Genomic DNA, 19,190 nt, shown 5'->3' with positions numbered 1-19,190 from the left:
TCAAGAAAAAAATAGTATTTCCTAACCAGTTGGTTAGTGCAACGTTCTTTAAATGACTGGATAATTTCATGGGTCAAAGGTTGAAGTTGGTGAAGGGGTGGTGTAATGGGCAAAACACAGGATAGGAATTTTTTCCTATCCTGTGTTTTGCCTATTACACCACCCTTCTGATTTTAACTTAAAAGGGAAGTCTCCCCTCACAGACAAAAGGAAAATGATTAAACAAAAAAAATGTCTGAAAAGGTACAAACAGTATAAAAAAAGGAGTAGAAGAAGAAAAAAAAAATTGTTTTTTAAAAAAAGTTTTGTGCCTTACCTTTGTAAAAAAAAATCATTTCGATATGCAAAAGAAAAAAAAATTTATAAAGTGGAATTTATTTAAAAGGGTAACAAATAGTTCGGGATAATTTAGCATTATCGGTATAAGCAATTTTCATGGACTGGCAGAAACTAACGTAGAAAACAGGATGATGTACAAAACGGACAACGTAAAATCAGGGTTCCACTGCATTTTAGACAGTTCAGCTAAAAGGTTTTGGGGGGTCACCTTTGGCCCTATAGTGCCTCCTTGGTTTAGATACTTACTAAGATAAATTTTTTTTAACTTTTATTAAAAGATTTTGGCTTACACAAACATACATATAGTGAAATTTGATAGTTAACATAGGATAGATAAAAAAAAATTAACAAATTTTGCTTTTTTACATTTAATTTGTAAACAATAATACTTAAAAAGAAAAAGGAAATAAATCAAAAGTTAGAGCTTCTAAATCAAATTATCTTAAATACATAATCAAATCCATAAACTTTCGTTAACTGAAATAAATGACAACAAACTGAAATTAGAATACCTCCACAGAACAAGACAATATTATGAACCATTGTCTGGGCGTCCACTTGAAACTCTTCAATGCGATTATATAAATTATTGTCCGTCTTATCTTCCATAATGGTCAGGTCCATTTCCTCATAGATAAGAAAATTATGCCTCCACTTTTCTTCATTTGGCATTAGTTTTAGTATTTCAGATTCCTATACACAACATTACACTAGTTATTATATCAGAATCATCAGAACAATGCAATTAATTATTAATGAATTTATACTAACATTGCCAATTTTTTCTTTCAAGCGAAGACAAGCATAGCCCAATAATAAATTCAAATCTTCATTTTCAATTTTGAGAGTGTCTTTGGACATCAGCAACTACAAAGAAAATTGAAATTTACAGCATATGTATTTCTTTACTACAAGGAGTAAATATTTTCTTTTCAGTATTTTAAAAATTTTTTTGTTGCTGTTAAAGAGCAAGACTGAGAAATTTATCTGGTGTCTACTAGTGGTAAATTCATTAACGCCACTTTTTTCTTTCCACCGGCCACTTTTTGTGTTAAAAGTACCTTAATAATGATTCAGCTTTTAAATTGTTATAATAAAGAGCTCTTTAATTGTTGCTCATTCTTTCTTTAATTTTTGGTGTTTGATTTGCTTATTAAAATTTCTATTCAGATAAATCTTATCCTTCAAACATAATCAAGTTTTTTTTTTTAAATTTTTTTTTTTTAAATTTTAATGTTAAACTTTTTTTTAAAAAATATTACTTTTAGGAGTTTAATTATATTATTTTTGACAGTCCCTTTCCCGCTTGATTGTGATTTGGTGTGAATTAGCCAACGACGAAATACAATACCCTCCTTTCTATTGCCTATCTTTAGCAAAGAAACCAAATCAAACACGAGACAAAACAAAGTTAGCCGTATCTGAAAATAGGTTGAAACAAACTGTCAATGAAAAAGGGTAGAAAAGTCATTAAAGAATATTATATCAGATTATTAAATATTATAAAGAATATTATTCTACTTTACAGCCTCAATACAAAACAAAGTTAGCCGTATCTGAAAATAGGTTGAAACAAACTGTCAATGAAAAAGGGTAGAAAAGTCATTAAAGAATATTATATCAGATTATTAAATATTATAAAGAATATTATTCTACTTTACAGCCTCAATACAAAACAAAGTTAGCCGTATCTGAAAATAGGTTGAAACAAACTGTCAATGAAAAAGGGTAGAAAAGTCATTAAAGAATATTATATCAGATTATTAAATATTATAAAGAATATTATTCTACTTTACAGCCTCAATACAAAACAAAGTTAGCCGTATCTGAAAATAGGTTGAAACAAACTGTCAATGAAAAAGGGTAGAAAAGTCATTAAAGAATATTATATCAGATTATTAAATATTATAAAGAATATTATTCTACTTTACAGCCTCAATACAAAACAAAGTTAGCCGTATCTGAAAATAGGTTGAAACAAACTGTCAATGAAAAAGGGTAGAAAAGTCATTAAAGAATATTATATCAGATTATTAAATATTATAAAGAATATTATTCTACTTTACAGCCTCAATACAAAACAAAGTTAGCCGTATCTGAAAATAGGTTGAAACAAACTGTCAATGAAAAAGGGTAGAAAAGTCATTAAAGAATATTATATCACACGATAATGAAAAAAATATCCTTTCATTATTTAAACAGATTAAACTTTCTTTTGCTATTTATCACGCCTTTTATCTTTTTCTTATATAATTAAAACACATTAAAAAAAAGACAATTCTGCATTTAATGCAAGCAAAAGAATACTCAACATAAAATTTTTAGTATGATAAATTACTCTTAACATGAAAGAATAACACTACAAGTGTACCTTGCAAATATCACATATAAGCTTATCATCCTCTGTAATTTTTTCACCATCTTTCAAGCAATCTTTATGATAAACTCTATGACAGGAAGAGCAGTGCAAGACTTCACCTTCCTTGTGACAACCAAAACAATACCAATCATGGCCATCTTTTTCCTGCAATGACATGAATTAAGTTAGGTTAATACAATTAATGCAAAACAATAATAAATGCAAATTGAGATATTGGTTTTGTAATTCACATGAACAGGAAAAGCAAAATGAATTTTTTAAATCGCATGAATGTTTCCCATTAGCAGGAAAAGAGCAGAGTTGTGGAAAACATAAATAAGATTGAAGACTAAGTTCATTAAAATTTAAAAAATTTTCCCTTATTAAATCGTTACAGCCATTTATAATCGCTATATTCATTTTAAACTACCCTGTAGGATAAAAATTTATGTCATAATTATTAATGTTAATTTAGTTTATTCAGAATATTTTCATGGCTTCCAGAAAAACTCAAACCAGATGGGTTTTTGTGGAATTTTCATGTTTTATTGTTTTTTTTTTTAATCTTAAAAAATATTTGAGGATAGTTTTGTGTGTGTGCATAGAAAGCAAATTAAAGGCACTGACTAATCAATGGCCATACAGTCAAATCTAGCCAGAAGGTGACTCTCTAGTCTCCAAACAAAGTTAGTTTTTTCACCATAGGTTCATTTTTTTAGGCTCTAGACTACATATATATTTCAATAGAATAGCTTTAATATAACAGAGGATAAAAAAATAAAAAAATAAATTTTAGAAAAACCCAATTTAGGGTGGGATTTTCAGAGTGGGTGCTTTGCAATCCTGAGAGCAATACTTACCATTTCTTTTTCTGGAATGCGATATGCTTGCTGCTCAGAGCCAGCTCTAGAGCCTTTACAAGCGACACTTTTCTTTATTTCTATGAGGTTGTCACTGACAGCAAATGCCAATTGCGCTTCTAGATCATCAGGACTAATATTGTGCTTTTTCTTTAAATTATTCGATATTCTCTCAATGTTTGGAACTTGTCTCTGTTGACGAATGAAGACAATTGCATCCCAAAGATGCCGAATAGTCTCTGTACTGCCCTTCCTTCTCACTTCAACTGCCATGGTTGTCTTTTAGATTAAGCTAAAAAATAAATGTAGTTTGGTTACAAGCATAATTTCTTAGAGATTTATACTTGAAATAAGATAAACAACTAAGCATCCTGATAGCAGAATTTATCGAATCTATTTACATAAAGTCTACTGTCCCAACACAGTCAGACTTAGACTATTATTGCTTAAAAAGAAAGCTCAATATATCATGCATATGATAATTTCAGGGTTGCCACTCAAATCTAGAAAAAAAAATTCCCTGTGTTTTCCCTGTACATATTATACACAATATATTAAGAGGAAACAACAATTACTGTGCTCTTGTGTGAGCTATATTGGGCTAATTATACTTATCAATTTTAATTGCTGGAAAAACAGCTGAACATACTTAAAAAATGCTATAATAAATGAAATAGTTTAGTATAGCTGAAATATCATGGTTAAATATCCCATAGATCCTTTGAGTGGTCACCATTTTTTGAAAGACAAAAATAAGAAACAAAATTCCCTGTATTTTCCCAGTTTGTAAAGAAAAAATCAAAATTCCTTGCATTTTCCCTGCTATTTTAGGTGATTTTTAAATTCCCTGTATTTTTACAGGTTTTCCTTGTGGAGTGGCAACCCTGAATTTATGCACATAAAGATCATACAATAAGATTAGCATTGTAAAATGATATATAATAAGATTTAATTATTATTTTTATTGATTAAACCTTATTAATATTTATTAGAAATGTAATAAATATTCACTCACTATTCAGTCAATTCGGCTCTCTTGCCAAATGTTCGCCTAGGTATTTTTAAGAATGTTTTTTTTTTCGAAATTTTAATTGATTTAATAAAGAGTATTCTAAAATCGTATTTTTTAATATACATTATATAAAATAGTTTTTACACATATTTGTTAAGTTCTAAAACTTGCAAATTTAAGACCTGAAAGACAAATAGGAAAGCGATATGTCAAGAATTTTTTTGCTAATTTTTCTTTGTATCACAGTTTTTATTATACCAGCATTTTTGAAAAGCATTTCTTATGAAAGTTAGTTTTTTATGGTTTGTTTTTTTCTAAAAGTGGCACAATTTGAAAAAGTTATTCTGAGATTTTTAGCGTTAAAATTTTTGTTAAAAAATTAATAACAACTTTTGTTTTGGTTTCTTTTTAACTGTCTTTTTTTTTCTTAAAAAAGGAAGAAAAAAAAATTTGGTTTTACTCCATGTTTTTGTCTAACACGAAAATTAAGAGGTGTTTTTATTAGACTTTATTCCTCACTTTTTCTTAAAAATGCAATAATTGGAAAACGGAGATGCTCGATTTTAAACTTTTCTTTCAAAAATTAAGATAGATTTTTAATTTCTAAGAATTTCCGATAGACTATATCTCTTTTAACCTCTTATATGTACTTCTTTTCAGTAAAATATTGTTTTTAGCATTAAAGTTTTATTTTAAGAATTTCGTTACAATTATTTCTCTCTTTAAACTTTGGCTTAGTTTTTTTAACCCTTTACCCCATACCAATGATATAGCTAAGTACTGATTATTTTTAAATAACGACTAAACTTATTTATAAAAAAAAAATATTTATTAATCATATTTTTAAAAAGTTTTCTGCTAATTCAGCCACCGAATATTCGGTACTCAGCCAATTTGTTTGGCCGAATATTCAGTATGCCACCAAATCACTATTCCTTACATCTCAAATATTTATTTCGCAAGATAATGGCTTTAATAATAAGTTTAGTCAATTACAATCAAATTATTTTTATAATTATACAATGATAAAAAATAGTCATTGAAAATTATTTGCTAATTAAATTACAGTTAAAAATTTTAAAATATAACAATCAAGCCCGGAGGTAGAATTAACCAAATGAATCTGTAGCATTATTTTCATAAATCTAAATTTGTCTAAAACCTCAACACAGTCGGACAGAAGTAATTATTGTAAAAATTAATGTTTCTATTTAGTGAAACCAGAGCTGAATTCGTTTCTACATTAGGATACTCAATTTACTACTTCCTAATAGATGCCATTAGTGGTCCTAGTTTTTCACGGATTACTTGGTGGTTATGATTATCTGGGTGAGGGTTTTGGGATACAACCAAACAGTAGTAAAATTTATGTATAAAAAATCATATTGTTGTTTTTATGCTATATTATACTAGTAATATTATATTTAGCTTCAAAATTTTGTTTAATTTGCTCTAATTGAATAAGATGCATGTGTAATCCATTACTTTTTTATGTGTATGTAAAAATCATAAATACAGTAGTTAAAATTTTATTTTTGAAATAGCCTTTTTTTTAACTTTTATACAGTAGGGAACCGATTATCCGGAACGATCGGGACCATCGCTATTCCGGATAACTGATTTTTCCGGTTTTCTGAATCACTACAAAAAGCCGTTTTTTTTATTGTTAAACCCAACTAAAAAAAAATATTAGGAAATAATCTTAAAAAGAAGAAAAAACGATGAAATAATACAGTAATGATTATTTCTAAAATGATGGTATGGTAAACATCTTTCAAAAAAGAAAAAAAAATTGTAAAATCTTATGAGGAAAATTTTTTTTTTTAAAAAAAATGGTGGGAAAATTCATTGGATTTCGTTCCGGTTTTTTGGTATTCCGGTTTTCTGATTTCCGGATAACGGGTTCTGTACTGTAATATTAAAAAGAACAAGATTAAATAGTCAAAAAAAAATTTCCATTTTCGGTCCATTTTTCTGAAATGTATGACAGTTAAAGATTATCCTTAAAACTAAATGCAGTTTAAATTTATATTAATTTATTAAATTAAATAATTATTAAACTAATCGCAGAAGAAATAAAATCATAGCTGTTGTTTTTCAACTCAATACTCTCATAACTTTGTAAAGATTAAGACCCAATGTTTCAGATATCAAAGAAAGAATGAAGTGATTTGAATTTTAAAAAAAAAATCAATTATTTTGAAAATACTCTTTGCAGAACAAATATTTCTTCAACATTTATATACAAAAACTAAATATTTTAAAATTCAAATCAACTAAAAGCTAAATTAATTGGAAGATTATCTTAAATAGCAAATGATTTAACATACAGCTAATGAAAAGTTATAAATTCATATCACTTTATAGTCCTTTTTATTACTTTGAACAACAATTATTAATTTACCTGCACATTTTACATTCACATAACTTCATTGGGCAAATCTTTAATATCATTGAGGTCAGAATTATAAAAAAAATCCAAAGCTTAAGGATACATATACATGGGTGCCACTCTAAAAAACTTATTTTTTGACCAATTAACATGCTCTAGCATTACATAGCAAAATTTTTCAGAAATTTATTACTCATTTTTCATAAAAAATGGCCCATTTTTTCTTAAAAACAGGGTTTTTGCTACATTTTACATTTTCAAATCCATGACTTTTTCTGACTAATTCCAAGAATTTTTTATGACTTAACGAAGTTACTATTTTCTCTGACAAAAACAACAATAAATTTAAAGAAGCTTTATAATAATATTAATTGAAATGATAGGTATAACCAAAACTGTTATACTCTGCATCTTCAGATCTATAGATCTTAAATTAAAAAAATTGAGAAAAAGTAAGAGTTGCTTGCAGCAATAAAATAGTTGAAAAATATACAAAAGCAAATATTTTTTTCTTTGTTTTTTTCAGTAGAATTATATTCTAAAGAGCCTTGGTTCAGCTAGAATTTTAAATTGATTAAATTTTAAAAAAAAAGAAGAAAAAAAAAGAAGAAGAAGAATAAAAATTTTGAAATCACCGAAGTTTAAAAGATATTTCCCTCTAGAAATAATGCCTCTTTTTTTCAAAGGACACGATAATTTTTAATGAGTACAAAAAAAACATTTTATGTTTTAATAAAGTATGACTGTGAGTGGGGATTTAGTTATTTGGAGTACTATGAAATTGGGGAGAAGGGTGAATTCCATTTTAAAAATCAGATTTTTTGGCAACCTAAATTCATGACTTTCCATGATTTTCTTGATACCTATTCTAGGTGCACTGATACCCTGTAAAAAACATTTATTTTTCTTCATTTGGTTAGTTTATTCTTTACAGGAAACAAAAATAACATCAAGCATCTACTTATATCGTGCCAATTACTGAACTACATCACAAATTTTTTCTTGTAGCCATTCACATCTCTACTTTTTATTAATTTCATAATCAATAATATTTTATTCTAGATCTATAGATTTAAATTTTTTAAAAAAAATTATCCCAATTTAATTTTGCCCAGCATCTCACAATGTGAGAGGGGAGAACAAAAAAGAAATAATAAAAATTTTGTTTACAGAAGCAGAGTTTGAAGATCAGTCAATAAAAATTCTTTCATTGAAGTGTGACATCATCATTCGACCATTTTTCAATAATTATGAGAGAAAAAATGTTTCTATAAAAAATAATAATTTTTTTATTTTATCAGAAAATATAATTTTTTCCCCTGAAAATTTAATTAAAAAAACAAACTGGAAATTAATATTAATTGAAGGATAGAATTCAGTGACTTGAATCATTGATTTTTTTCTCGAAAAAAAGAAGTCACTTTACAATTCTGTTACAAATTGATGGCAAATATTTTCAAAAAGCAATAGGTATACATATATATATTAAAAATAACTTCATTAGCTAACTAATTAACTATTCATTAACTAACAAGAATAAAGATTCCATTCCTTTTGAATAGATCTGAATTGAATGCATAAAGAAACAACTGAAATGTGTGCAGATTGAAATCATTCTCTCGACAAAACCTTTAATAAGATTGAGGTCAAATTTTTAAAAAAGATCATAAGCTTAAATATACATTTATAAATTATCCTAAATAAAAATATTTTGACTTGAATCATTGATTTTTTCAGGAAAAAAAAGTCACTTGACAACTCTGCTATGAATTAATAGCAAATGTTATTTTAAAAAAGAAATAAATATTAAAAATAGCTTCACAAGAAAAAAGATCCCCTTCCTTTTGAACAGGTCTGAATTGAATGTATGAAGAAACAACTAAAATGTATGCAAACTGAAAACATACATTATAAACTGGGCTGGGATGTTGTTGGTGTATTTTGTTGGTTTTTTCCTTTTAAGAGGATGATTCATATTTTTCTTTTAGGTCATTTCTTTATTTTTTTTTAAAATTGCTATAATAATAAGTTATAGGAATTTTGAATCATAGTATTCATTTTTCTTGTGAATTAAGCTTTCTCTTTTTAAATTTATAATTAATTAATAATTATTAATATTGCATTGAATCTTGATATTTTTTTAATATACTCCAAAATTTTGGTTTTAAAGAGAGTTTTCAAGATAGTTGCTTTTGGACAGTACATTCTTTCAATTTTTAGAAAATCATTTTCAAACTAAAAATTTATAAATTCAGATTTCTTTTCATCAAGTATTTATTTAAATTTTATTTAATTTATAAATTACAAATGTAATTCAATTATTACCTTACGTTTTATTAAATTTATTAATAAAAGTTAAGATTTATAATTTTTCTTTACAAAAATAAAATAAAACCAGCCTTTTTTTTTTTAAAGAGTGATATGTTTTATTTTTAAGCCATTAGTAATGATTTTTAGGTCATCCACAAGGTAGCCCTAATAATAAACAAAATTTTTACAAACAAAATATCAGCGCATGTCAGCCTTCACGGCCAATAATACATGGGAATCAGCGAGGGTTATTTAGACAATATGAGTTGCATCAAATCTTATAAAATAAAAATCGTTTGATCTATGCAATAACTCAACATAACGGAGAAACACGTAAACGCTACTCAGTGGAAATCGGCGACGCGCGATATATTGACCTCAACTCCATTGTTGTTGTTACACAGCTGAAAGGGGGAAAAGAAAAAAAAACACAACAAACTGCCTTACTCTTCCAAGAATATCAAAATTTAATACAAACTATTAAAGAGAGAGCAAATTTACCTTTCTCTTTCTTAAGTGGAGCTTAAATATAAATAAGTATAAGTAAATTTAAGAATTTGTCGAAAATGAATACAACAGAACTTAAAATGTCATTCAAAGCTCGGGCTACCGCTACTTGTGCACGCGCGTTCAGTCGGTCGGGTTCGTAAAGACGGACGCCACGGTCTTTCCTTCCATAATCAGAGGTGGAGGGAGGAAGAGGGGAGCTAGGATGGAAAGAAGGCGTGTCTGTCGAATACCTTATTGAGACAGACACACAGACGGAAACATCAGGCGCTGTTGCTAGAGGCGCGCTGGAACAATATGATAATAATATAGAAAAATTAATCAATATAAAATACACATTCATCAAAAAAATATATATATATATATATAAAGCGTTTATTAAGATTTGCGTACATATCGCAAAAAAATTGTATTTCTAAGTTGAAAAAATTTACCTTTAACAACTTAAATGAAAATTATTAATAATTATTTTCTGTTAAAATTAAAGGGAAATTACGAATTTTTTTTTAATTATAGCATATTCAAATAAAAATAAATACTTTAGGACAGTGGTACTGGTACTCAAAATATGCAAATTTCATAGGTATCTCTCGTCGAGTTTTTAAATTTAAAATAAAATTAATAAATTCAAGAATAAAGAATTATGTTTCTCTGATAATTATTCTCAACGCTTATAACAGTTCTTTTTTTACAACCATAATTCAGCTTACTTTCTTTAATTTTCCGCAAATGCATGCACATTATGTTCATTTGATTCTTCTCATTAAATATTTTCTAAATAATTTGCATATTTTGCTTTTGTGGGGCATTTGTATATTCACAGCTACCAACAAACTTTTTTTATAATGCCACGGTTTCGCCAAAAGAAGCTCAGTCATTTAGGGTTCCATAGCCGAAAAAAAAAAAGAAGAAATAATAAAACACTGCATTAAGATTTCAAAAAATTTCTAACACAGCAATATCTAACACAGCAATAAACAAAATTTCAAAATATTTAAAAATTTTTTCGTTTCCTGCATATTCTCATACATAAAATGCTACCTGAATTTTTATTTAAAGAAAAATCATAAACAACAATTTGATAAGACAATTTCTTGATGAATTTTGAGTCGATAACTTTTTATAACTAAATCACCGCAAAATTGACTCAATATCTTTGCATTTTAACAAAAAGTGAAAAAAAAAAAAAAATCAGGTGAAACGTTTAATGGCAAATTAGGTTTAGTGATTCAAAGCATACAAAGAGGTTGTTTCATGTAAACCCGAATAAATGTCAGAATGTAAACAAATTATGGCAGGATTACGGAATAAGAAAATAATCGGGCAATAATTTGTTCTCTTAATTTATACTTTGAAACAGAGTTAGATTTTTTCCATTAGTTAAAAAAAATGGGGAAAAGAAAAACAGACAAAAAGTAATTAAAAAAAAATTAAGTTGATTCAAATTTACATGACATTAAATTTCTTTTAACTATATAACTAACTATAATGAACTTTAAGAAATTTTCAATTAAACACTTCAAATAATAATATAGTTAGTTAAAAAATAAAACACAAAAGAGTGTTATGTGCTTATATTGAGAAGTATGAATATTTGTGTTAGACCTTCTTCAAAATGGCATAGCAAAATAAAAGCTTTAAAGCTGTGCTGTATCTTATTTAAAGTTGTAGCTGTATCTTAAAGCTTTAATAAAAACTGTATCTTACATAAGAATGAAAATGTACTTTCAAATGCAGCAGAATGTGTAAGTGGGAAATGAAGAAGCAAAAAGTTTTTTGCAATGTTAAGATATATCCTCCCAAAGATGGTCACAACGGAGAGCAAGTTGCCATAGGCAATTTTGAAGGGTAACATTTATTTAAAAAAAAAAATACTTTAAATACATATATCTTTTTAACTGCAAGATAGACTTTTGGAGTATATTTTTTAATAGTTTAGTTTTTTGTTGTTGAAATTTCAGGGATGAAACAGCAGCGAAATTTCGGAGCGGAAAAAAACTTGTTTTGGAACTAATAAATTTGGATTTTTGAGTACATAATTTTTATAATCGAAGCAGCATAGTGCTTATACAATTACATTTTTGAGCAAATTTGAAGATATAAATTTACATTTAACAACATATTTAACAGAAACCCAGCAAAGAATTGCCTAAATAAATATGTAACTGACAAAATAATTCAGTGGGTACTTTTGGTGAATCTCTATACAGTTTCTCAAATTGCGATATTTTTACCAAGTAGTTTTTTAAAATTCCGATATTTTTAACTATTTAACGATGTTATTATGACTCCCTTAATTTCAAGTTGGAAGATTCCAGTGGCAGAATCGCGGCGAGAGGCGACATTGTAGCAGAATTTTACAAATATTCTTGCAGAAAGATTTTTCTTTTGGGAAGTAAAAAACTTAGGTTTGCATTTCTGCAGAAATTTACACATAAAATTTGAATCGCGCATTTAAATAATCCTTTTTTGAAGAGCTCAATTTCTGCCGATATCGTAAATCCATTTTGATTGTATTTTCGGCAGTTATTGACATGGGAGAAATTCGAATTGCACATTTGATCATTTACTTTTTAAGGCAATGATTCTATCGTTTTGGCAGTTATTTCTTTTGATTTTCGCATAGTGCTTAAAACACGGTATTTTTTAATACGATATTATTTATCACAACAATCAAATCTTGAAACGAAATATACAATTGAGTAACACCTTTTTGAGTGAAGTCCTACTCGCGTGATTTCCTCGTCGATCTGTTTTTCGGTAATTACTGCTACAGATTTCATGATATTTAATTATTTTTTTAATGTGATGATGATTTGCAAAGTACGATAAAGGAAATAATTAGTGGGTTATCCTCTCCCTCCCCCCAACAAAATGAGAGAATATCGCCCAAAATATTAGAGTAAAAAAAATATTACATATTCATTAAAAAAAAATAATATATATATATATATATATATATATATATACGATTTATTAAAAAAAAAACTTTTGCTGCGTGTCATTACATCATAGTCAATTGAATTTACGGGGATTTATGGTTATACGTAAATTTACGATTTTTTATATTTTTGAATACCGTGTTATTACGACACGCGTATTTCATAGTGCGTGTGCATAGTCTTTCCAATTCTGTATATTTATAATATATTCATTTATAATATATATAATTCGATATTTATAATTCGATCTCATAATTACGCCCAAATGCGACGCCAAATTAAGCCAAAGTTGCACTTATCGCCTAACGAATTTTACTACTTTTTGAGCCGCGTAGCGCATTTTAGAGCGGGTGAAGCATTTTGGAGTAATTTGGCACAATTTGCGCAGTTGTTCCAACCTGAAAATTAGACGAGGTTTATTTTGTAGGGTGTTTTCTTTAAAGGAAAATAATTATGTATTAAAATAGTTGCAATGTTTGTCATGATTGTTTTGATTCTTAATTAATGTGGACGCAAATAAGAATTAGAAAATTCAGAAAAATATAATAAGCTCAAGTAATCTGCTCTGCAAATTTAGGAATAAATCTTCAAAATTTTTAATATGAGATGTCTTTTGATAAAACAACTTTATGGCACAAAATGTTGAAAAATATTTGTGGTATAGTACAATAAAATTTAAGTAGTAAAATATTTATAGTGATGAAAACAATTGAATATAGTTAAACTTTGCGAAATTATAAAGTTTCTTAATACTATAAACTTCGAGAAGTTATAAAGTTTTATTTTTAGTGGGAAACAAAAATTGTTTTTCATACAAAAATTTACTCTTATATTGCAATTTTAGTAAAAGATAAGTCTTTTGAGTGTTTTTTGTCACTAAGATTCATATTACAATTGATTTCTTTAATATTTTCTAATAAATATTTTCTTTATTTATTATGTTTCTCTTATCTGTTTTCTCTCTTCTAATATTAGAAAAATTATCAACATTTATTTAAAAAAAAAAAACGATTAGCCTGGTTTTCACAGAATTTTAGCCACGGATTTGCCAGAAATGGATTTGCACATGGTAAAAATATAAATTTAGTTAACAAAGGAGTTTTTAGTACATTTTTTAGAATTAATTTTATTTTGTTTAAAAAATTCTAGAATCAGTTGATCATTAGAGATAATCCAAGAGAAATCTTCTATAACAATATTGTTAATAATTTTATTTAAGTAGTTAGAGAAAATGGTGTCAGATTTAGTTAGGTAAGTATTAGACCCACATGTGATTGTTATAAATTTAATAGAAATTTCATGAAATTTTGGACTGATAATTAAATAAGGAAATTGTATTTTATTGATTTCAACTTTCAACCTCTCAATATAAAGCTAAATTTTTTTAATGATAATATTATCATTTAAACTACTAAGCTTAGAATCTTTGCTATTTTTTTAACTCCCAATTTAAAAGTTCAACATAGAATTTTCTACACAAGATTGTCAATGGGGATAACTACAAACTTTTTTTTGTAGTTGCTTAACAGATCAATTAATTTTAGAAGAAAAAAAAATTGAATTGTTACTGTCATTTAAATTTTCCTTATTATTAAAAACAAAGTTTTTAAAGCAATAATAAACAGCCTATTTCCATTCTGTTAACATACCTAAGGTACAGAGAATCTATATTTGATATCTTTAAACAATAATTATTAAGATCATTAAGAAAGCATTTTAGAATTTTAATGATAAATGGTAAATGGGTCTAAATGAGGCAAAGTGTTAAAACACATGGTTGAGAAAACAACCTTATCCTGAAAAAATAAAATAAAAAGGTGTTGTTTTTAAGGGATAGCGGCTTATTCAATTGAAATGGGAAAATTGCAAGGACGCATTTATAGAGATCAAAGGGTAGGAAGAGTGGGACGCACTTCGAAACACACTTATGGAGAACACTTAATATCCTCGTGTTTTTGGTGGTATCTAGGATTCTGGAATAAAGTCAGTGTAACTTCATTTGAGTTGAGCTATGGGTGAGTGATACATATTTAACATTTGAGGAATTAGCTACATGGCTAACTCAAATTAACATGTTGACTGTCGCATCACCCGTATTGGTGTGACGCTTATTTGACTACTTGCGAAGGATATTAGTATGCATTTGAAAAGATATTTCACAGGAAATAACAAAACTATTGAATTGAAAAAAAAGTAATTAAAAAAAATGATTTATTAAGAAAATTATTGTGAGCCTCGAAATAATTTCCTTGTTCACAGCTATTTGACTCACTAAGAAATAAGTTTTCCCTTTAAATGAATTAGGGTAAAGATTTTAAGTTATTCTCCTCTTTACTCGGCAAATATTCAAACCAGGGTTGGGTTTTTGTTGTCAAAAACTGGTTTTTGACATGACCGTGGTAAAAACCGTGTTTTTACCGGTAAAAACCGTCAAAAACCTACTGTTTTCTTTGATTTATGGCATATAGCAGGCAATATATTATTTTCACATAATTGCCTTTATAAATGAATGTTGTAAATGATTGCGATTGATTTTGCAACTATATACATGTATTCTTATAGAAGGAGATACATTCATATAGAAATATTGTAATATACTTATTGAAAATAGTGATACTTACTTTTATCATTATAGCTTGATTTGCAAAGGATTCAAAATTTTGACTTCTTAATTGTTAGAAACAAACAAACAAACAAAAAAGCTTGGAACTATTAATAAATTCAAGAATTAAAAAGAAGAATTTAAAATTTGGCATTTCTTAAATATTAGAAATAAGCTAAACAAAACTTTCAAAGCTTGTAACTACTAACAAACTCTAAGTCAAGAATGATTTGACATTCTTCAGTAATGTAATATGCCAAACAAAATGATGCTTGGAAATGTTGAAAATTTTGTTTAGTATCCTAATATTTTACTTCAAATAGTATGTTTTGATATAATCATGTTGGGAAAATGCAAGAATCTGTTCTTAAATATCTTTTAACAACTTTTATTCTAATTTTATTGCCCAAAAATGAATTAATTTTAAATTTTAAGCAGTTAAACTCAAAAATACAGTTTTACCAAAACTATGGGTTTTTGACAGAGGGTTTTTTGACATGACGTAAAAGCCATGGTATAAACCGGTAAAAACTTGCAGTCCCTGATTCAAACTGATCATGTAAAGTGGGGAGATGAAAAACAGATGGGAAGCAATGGCCACAAATAAACAGACATGATTACATGGAAACAAACGGAGCTAGATATTATTCTTGTGACCACCAGAGACTCGCATTATTAAAATATTGGTGGGAGTACTTAGCATAATATGCTTCATAGAGTGGTACTTGTGGCCTGAAAGATATTTCACTATAAACACATGCGGCAGTCAAAGTGTCAAACCAGTTTTAAGTTTGAGACCTCTTATTCCAGTTAGTGATAATGATATAAATAATCTAAGTGCATTAACGCCCTTTAATTCTTTCTTAGGGAAAATTATAACGTCTTCCCCAGAAAAATTAGATGATTCAAACAAGATGAATTATCAAGAACTAATTAAAAAACGAGTTTTAAAAGCGATGGTAATGGGAATATGTTCAAATTCACTTCAGTAGTAAATTAAATTATTAGAAATTGGGCAAATTAAATTATTAGAAATTGGAAGGAAGTTGCCTTGAATAGGAGGCACTGGTGTTTGTCAGCTGTTGAGGCAGTTAAGGCCTGCAAGGGGCTGTTGTGTTGACTAAGAAGAAGAAGCAAATTAAATGGAAAAGCAGACAACCTTTTTCAATATGTAAAAGAGCGGGTCATCCTTCTAAAAACATTTAGAAAGAACACTGCAAAATATAAGGATATGATATTTGAAGCAATTTGATTTAGCACCGATGTTAAACAATATCTGAAGCTTCAGAGTGTTTATATATAACATTATGTTTATTACAATAATTTTGAATTATTCAGGTGAAATTCGTAACAGGAAGTTTATATATATTTTTTACTTTCATAAAGTTCAACATAATGATAATAGCAAAAAATTTCCTTGATTTAATGTTTAAAATTTAGCTAATAAACTTACATTTTAGTAAAAAAAATTCAAATATATCTAGAAAGGAATCTTGTGTAAATTTTCATCTGAAAGGTCAGGTATATTTTTTGTCACAGCATGTTTTGTTAATGACACAGATCAAATGCTTTGAAATTTTTTTGATCCACTGTATATTTCTCGAGATATTTCATCATTTTCAAACTCTTAAAACCCATGTTAATTTATAAATGGTACTTAATATATGAATAATATAATTAACAATTGTAGTATAGAAGTTAAAAACATAACAGCTTTAATGAGAAAAATAAAAATTTATATTGTTCCTTTTATAATCCCTTTATATCCTTCATTAATTCTTTTCTTTCAGTTCAAGGATCTCAGCTTTTTAAAGAATTTTTAAATAGTCTTAATGAAATGGTAACATTTTGTTTTATAGTATTAATTATTTGACGTTGTAATGACAGCATGTAATGTGCTACTCAATCAATATATATATATTTTTTTTACATTTTTAACAAGACAGTTTTATCTATGGTTAAAACAGTTAGAAATTCCCACATATTCAAAATTTATCAACTCTTTGGTGATATAATCGGTAAATGTATGGCTTAAAATTTGAAAATATAACACATCATATTATGAAAACTCCTTAAATGCAGAGAGCTTAATTTCTAACTTTCAAAAATTTTTGATCTGACAAATTATAAATAAATATGCCAAATTTTATAAGTATCTTAGATTTTTAAATTCTAACTCTAATGTTACTAGATACAACATGCTATTGTCTACATTCTCAGTAGTCTGCTGTGATCAGAACTTAAACTAAACTTTTTTAGGAAGCTTTTTAGAACTTTCTTTCATTAATTTAGTGTTAAAATGTTATAGACTTTCAGTTTGATTAACAGAAGATATTGTGTAAAATTGCTAGGCATGATAGTAATTTAATAGACATGAAAGAAATTAAAAAAATAGATGTGTAGGATTTAGATGGTTTGGAACAGCAATTTAAACTATTGAAGATAACTAAGTTCTTTGCTTTAAAGTAGCAAAATTAATTCAGTCATGATATAAATCAGGGCTGTCCAACTGGCGGCCCGCGGGCCGCATGTGGCCCTCCAACGCATATTGCGTGGCCCGCCAACTTCTTTTTCAGTCTGATCGGCCTCAGTTTTCCCATTAAAATGTAAGCAAATTGTTTTATAAGCCTTCTGTTCCATTGTTTTATAATTAATAATTCAACTATTAAGAGGGTATTGTTCAACTTTTTCAAACTGCGGCCCGCCAGGTGATCAGTGACCGGAATTCTGGCCGTGGGCTCTTTGCAGTTGGACAGCCCTGATATAAATGAAATAAAAATCATTGTCTTTAAAATTTAATTTTTCAGAGTAAGCCACAATATAAATTAGAGAAAAAGGCTCATTCATCAACAGTTGTGGTAAATTTTAGAAGGCAGTTGCAAGCATAAGAGACTACAAAAGAAGAAAAAAAATACCAATTTATACTGAAGGTTAAGGCCTAACCTTTTTTGCATTTAAGAAAACGATTTAAAATGTTTTGCTCTAAATATTTTTATGAGATAAAATAATTTCGTTACTATATGAAAAAAAAATGTTAAAATGGATTCAAAATCCATAAATTGACTTTTTTTTTCTTGCTTTATTTATTTACCCTACTTTTTTTCACTCCTCTTTTTAGAAGAATTCAATCGAGGAGTTAGCCCCGAGGCATCCTCACATATCTGTTGTTAGAGCACAATTATTATGAATTGTTACAATATTGGTACGAATTACGCGCAATTTCGTAACTAGATGTTCGTTTTGGATTAGCATTCAAAACACTGTAATTCCTTATTATTTAAGATTATAATATTCCTAAAAGTGTCAGATGATAACAGATACGCATTTTTTAATAAATATTAATAAAATAAGCAATAAATAGCATACCTAAAATACAGATTTAAAATCATTTAAGTGACAGTCAAATGTTGCTTTTTAAAAATCGAAGAATGATATCACTCTCACTAAATAATAACTTTCATTTGAGATTGATGAACCCAAAAAGTTCCAAGAAGGAAGATTTAAGAATATTTTTTTTCCACTTTATGATCATAAAATACAAAATTATGACAAAGAATTCAATTAGATAATACTGCAACTATAAACAAGCCAGACGAATTTTTTATGACACATAAAAATTAAAGATAGTTTAAAAATAATAATGTGGTCAACGAACAAGAAATATTTACAACTTTTGCGTTTGATAAAATAACACCCACAGTTAAAAATTTTAATATTATACGAACGCTAAAAGGTCTAAAGTTTTGGTGCGTCTTCTATTGATATTTCTGAAAACAGAAATTTCTTTACTTCATTTGAGCTTCAAAACAATAAAAACGCCCAGTAGCAAATAATAATAACGATTAGTAGGGCGGTATGTTTCGTGCT

General features: G+C 27.5%; 1 protein-coding gene across 4 annotated transcripts in view; it reads right to left on the bottom strand.

The window, feature by feature from the left end:
• LOC107442200 (zinc finger MYND domain-containing protein 11) overlaps positions 1-19,175 on the bottom strand; it is a 41,140-nt gene extending 21,965 nt beyond the window's left edge. Inside the window, exons 1-5 of one of the 4 annotated variants that reach the window (XM_087154251.1) lie at positions 19,049-19,175; positions 3,559-3,850; positions 2,711-2,863; positions 1,111-1,206; positions 852-1,032 (exon numbers count right to left, since the gene is read on the bottom strand). In XM_087154251.1, the coding sequence (XP_087010377.1) occupies positions 852-1,032; positions 1,111-1,206; positions 2,711-2,863; positions 3,559-3,831 (703 nt within the window). In that variant the 5' untranslated portion in view covers positions 3,832-3,850; positions 19,049-19,175. Of the gene's footprint in view, positions 1-851; positions 1,033-1,110; positions 1,207-2,710; positions 2,864-3,558; positions 3,851-4,573; positions 4,687-9,773; positions 10,007-18,689 lie in introns of those variants that run through there. The other 3 variants (XM_043048667.3, XM_043048666.3, XM_071184237.2) reach the window with 3 other exon arrangements.
• Positions 19,176-19,190: the final 15 nt, after the last annotated feature.

The sequence above is a fragment of the Parasteatoda tepidariorum genome, chromosome 10 (assembly GCF_982258835.1).
Source record: "Parasteatoda tepidariorum strain Cologne lab strain chromosome 10, Ptep-v5.0, whole genome shotgun sequence".
Classification (NCBI taxonomy): domain Eukaryota; kingdom Metazoa; phylum Arthropoda; class Arachnida; order Araneae; family Theridiidae; genus Parasteatoda; species Parasteatoda tepidariorum.
This window is presented reverse-complemented; position numbering and strand designations above follow the sequence as displayed.